At 54.4% G+C, this 4,234-nt stretch overlaps 1 protein-coding gene across 2 annotated transcripts in view; it reads right to left on the reverse strand.

Moving 5' to 3' along the window:
* The window catches only part of STX3 (syntaxin 3), a 43,132-nt gene extending 39,130 nt beyond the window's left edge, over positions 1-4,002 (reverse strand). For both annotated transcript variants that reach the window (XM_012643965.1, XM_012643964.1), the window contains exon 1: positions 3,765-4,002. In XM_012643965.1, the coding sequence (XP_012499419.1) occupies positions 3,765-3,794 (30 nt within the window). In that variant the 5' untranslated portion in view covers positions 3,795-4,002. The remainder of the gene's footprint in view (positions 1-3,764) is intronic.
* Between the last annotated feature and the right edge of the window lie 232 nt (positions 4,003-4,234).

Here is a 4,234-nt window from a genome sequence, read left to right on the forward strand (position 1 = left end):
GGCCTCCCAGAGAGCTAGGATTACAGGCATGAGCCACCGTGCCCGGCCAATAATACAGTTTTAAACAGGCTATTCCTGGAAATACTAGGGCTGTTATTTAAAAATCAAAAAACAAGGTTCCTGATTCCTTTTAATTACAAATAAAAAGATCAAGTAGAAAAAGAATTAAGAAAAAAAATTTTAAATTAAACTTCAGTACTTTGTATGCCATTGACCTTTTCTCCAAGGTTCATTAAAAAAAAAAAAAAACTTAAAAAATTCCAGCCATACCTGACTTTGCCGAACAAGTGAATCTCTCTGGAATAACGCTTCCACAACTGTTTTTTCACTGGCATTAAGAGCCTATTGTAAAAATTATTTAAAGGATAGAAAGAAAAAAAAAAAAAAAAAAAAAAGACTCTACATACATCTGAAGAGATTAGATGGCACTTGAAGAGGGACCTGAGCTCAAATCAAGCTTTACTTCTTCTGGGAGCCCCTCAAACTCCATGTCCACCTCCCATGTCCCAGAGGCCAGCCAGCAGGGTCTTCCTGGGGTTGCTTCTATCACAAGGATGGTGTCATAGTGTCTATGTCTCCTACGTCTCCCTACCTAACTGTGAAGTTCCTAAGGGCCAAGAACATGCATGTATCACCAGTACACTCCAGCATCTCTTGCAGGGCCTGGCACACAGTAGGTACTCACTAAATGTTTGCTAAATGAAAAGATGGCCAGGCAAAACATCCCTGGAATTGTCCAGACTCAGCGGATTCAAAGTTCGGCTACAGAGAAATCAGTGAGAACCACCTTCCGAGACAGGCTGGGTGTATGCACTGCACATTCCTGGCAAGCTTGTCCTCCGTCGCCGAAGCAGCAGGCTGCCGAGGGAGCCTACCAGGAAGAGCAGCGCAAGAGAGGAGGTAACTCAGGTCTTGTGACCACAGCCCCTAGAAGAAATGACCTTCAGTGTGGACACTGCTGCCAAAGGGCCGAGACTGGGGAACTCACATCCACTGTGGTGACTCACAATGAGCACAGGAGGAGAGGATGATGACCCACTCCACAGGTGCGACTCCGCGGCCTCGGGCTCTGCAGACTCCGAAGCCGTAGGAGGGGCTCACGATGAAGCATTTTGTAGAATCATACGTTCTCAGCCTTGGTGGAGGCCTTAAATCCCCTAGTTCACCTCCCCTGCCTCAAAGAAATGCTCGAAGTCCTACAGTATTCAACATCCCAACAAGTTCCTTGCCTCCCTCCCATGCTGGAGGGCACACTACCTACCTCATCCTTGGGCAGCTCTGACTACTAAAATGCTTTCTTACAGATTCCTGATTTCTGTCACTCAATGCCACATGTTCTCCTCCAATCTTTTATACAAAGAGTAAAGCTAACCTTGTGCACAGGACAGCCCTCCAGCTATCTAGAGGCAGTTAATACCGCCCCACCCCAGGGTTTAGAAAGATCACCACAGAAAGAGATTGCACAGGCTGCTCAATGTGAAGTTTCCTGCAGGTTAGCAAATGCTTTCCACTGATAACAGGAATCAGAGCAAAAGACGCCTGTCTTGTGCAGTAAGGGTGAACCTTGCCGAGCTGGGGGGAGTAGTAGAGGAGGCAGTCTGGACATCAAAATCCACAGAAACCCTAACGGACTTCACAGAAACCATTAAATAATGCCAGAAGGGACTTCTGAGATCAACCCAATTCCTTGTTTTACACAGGAGGAATCAAGAAGCAGAGAAATAAAATGACACAAAGGAGCCCAGCAATTAAGTGCCAGGGCCACATTCAGAAGCCTCAGAACCTGCAATCCAGTCCTCTCTGCGCGGCGCTGCCACACATCGCCCTGCTCCCAAACACTCCAGCAGTCACCCTGTGACTGCAGAACAATGTTCCCAGAGTAACAGCCACCTACAGTCTCACTTTCGCCACATCCCCAAGAGGTAAAGGGAGGAAACCTATCATTAGCTCCATTTCACAGACGGTAACTAGGAGGCACAGAGAGGTGAGGGGACTCGCTCAGGTTCCCTGGAAAATTGAATTTATTCTCGGAACTCAAAGTTCAGTTAGGACTCTTTGCTCATTGTTGAAAATGAGCTGTTGAAAGGGGCTATGGGGTATCTTCCCCTGGAGATGGACTGCCTAACTCACCGAAGGGAGTCGCCTGGCTGTGCTATTCATTTTTGCTCTTTCTTATGATTGCTGGGTGTGCCGACACAGAAAGATCTTCAAAACCACGCTCTTCTTTCCTTTCTGCCTAACTGGTGTGCTCCAAGGAAAAGAGCACCGTGGAGGGTGTCAGGAGCCTGGGCTCCTGGTGGTACCCCGACTACCTCTGTGTCCTGGGACATCTCTCCCACCACTGCAAGCTCCAGTTTCCTCATCAATAAAAATAGCGGCAATAAGTTCTACCCCAACGGTAACCGGGATGACTGAGAGCAAGCATGAGGCAGAGAGGCCACCCCCACAATAGGCGACTGTCCTCTTGCTTCTCTCACTTCCCCAGCTCCCTCACCTCCTCTGCAGCCTTGCTACCCAGAGCAGGTGAAAGGGTCACGAAGGTCTCATCCAAGCAAGGGAGGAGAAAGGAGCACACTTGTGACATCATCCCACCCAGTCCCCGACACCTGTACGTTCCAAAGAGCATCTATAGTTATTAGCATCACATTTACCACTTATTAAGTCCCACGTGCCAGGCACCACGAAAGGGTTCTTCTGCATGCTGTGGTGCTTTTCCCCACAACTATCCATTTTACAGATGACCAAACAGCCTGGGAGTTTCAGGGACAGCCAGTAAGCAGTGGAGCCAGGAGGACACCCCAGTTCTAATCCAGTCCTGTGCCCCCTAAACTTTAATGTGCTGGTCAGTCACTTGGGGCGATTCATGAATATTAGATTCTGATCCTGTCGGGCTAGACTGAGGCCTCAGCTTCTGCACTGGCAGAACCTATGTCACTGAATCTCCAAGGCTTAGCACCGGGCCTGGCCCATAGAATACACTCGACAATTATTTATGGAATGAGTCAATGAATATCTGGCTCAGAAACTCATGCTTTAGTCCTTCTCTAGATAAAGTTCCATAATGTCATCTGATCCTCACAACAAATCTCTAAGGTATGATCATTCCCATTTGACAGATAAGGAACTACAGACTCAAGGAGTAGCCTCAGGTGTTACAGCTTTTATGCAGCAGGACTGAGGCGTCTACCTTCAGATCCGTCTACCTTCAGGTCCGTCGTCCCGACCACAGGGCTCGCCCGACGGATGGGGGAGGGGAACAGTAATTACAGACCACCGGGTTGGGGAGGAGCTGACCCATCCCGGCATGCGACTGGATCACACAGCTCCAGAGGTCACCCGGGAGCCAGGCCTGGCGCCCACCGGGAGGAAAACAAGGAAGAGAGGAGGAGGAGGCAGGTGCTGGGCATGGTGCCAGGCAGCCTTGGCAGGTGGTGGGGTGACCCCGGACCCTACGGTGAGCCTCGCTGGGCCCAAGCACCCCCCACCGCGAGTCCCAGCTCTGGACACAAGCTGTCCAGCTTGGGGGTGGGAGGGTTGGAGTGTTCAGGGAAATCGCTGCCTAGCGATGAATCACCGGGCACATGACCCCGCGGAGGAGGGGAGGGTGCGGAACGGGCGCGGGATGCGGCCGGGGACACGGGGAGGGAGGCCTCGCGCCGGCCCTTCTCCCGCCGCGACCTGGGGAGCAAGTGGAAGCCCCTCTCCCACGCAGCGCCGCCTCCGGGCAACCCTCCGCGCCGGGTCCCCGAGCGCGCAAGACTCACGGCCTTCAGCTGCTCCAGCCGGTCCTTCATCCTGGCGCCCAGGCGCCCGCAGGCCGGTCGCCGGTCCCGGGTGAGCGCGTCCCAGGTGAGCGGCCGGAAGTGGCGGCCGGGCCGGGCCGCTGCGAGGGAGCTCGAGGCGCAGGCGGAGGCGGGCGGCGGCGGCTCGCGAGGAGGAGCGTCCGAGGCCACGGCAGGCTCCGCCGCGCCGCCCCCTCCGGCCCCCGCCGGCGCCGCGCGCTCCAAATCCGGCTCCCGGGCGGGCGCCGGCGCTCAGCGCTGATCCGCCCGCCGACCCGCCCCTCACCTGGGCCGCGCCCCGCGCTCCTCCTTAAAGGGCCCGCGCCCGGCCCCCGCCGCCGGGGCGTCTCTAGCTCCCGCCCCCTAACTCGAGGTCCCCCAGGGGACCGGCAGGGCCGCGTGCAGGCTCGGGCACTGGCAGATCCTGCCGCAGGGCGGAGGACAGCGAGGGG

The sequence above is a fragment of the Propithecus coquereli genome, unplaced genomic scaffold (assembly GCF_000956105.1).
Source record: "Propithecus coquereli isolate 6110/MARCELLA unplaced genomic scaffold, Pcoq_1.0 Scaffold202, whole genome shotgun sequence".
Taxonomy (NCBI): domain Eukaryota; kingdom Metazoa; phylum Chordata; class Mammalia; order Primates; family Indriidae; genus Propithecus; species Propithecus coquereli.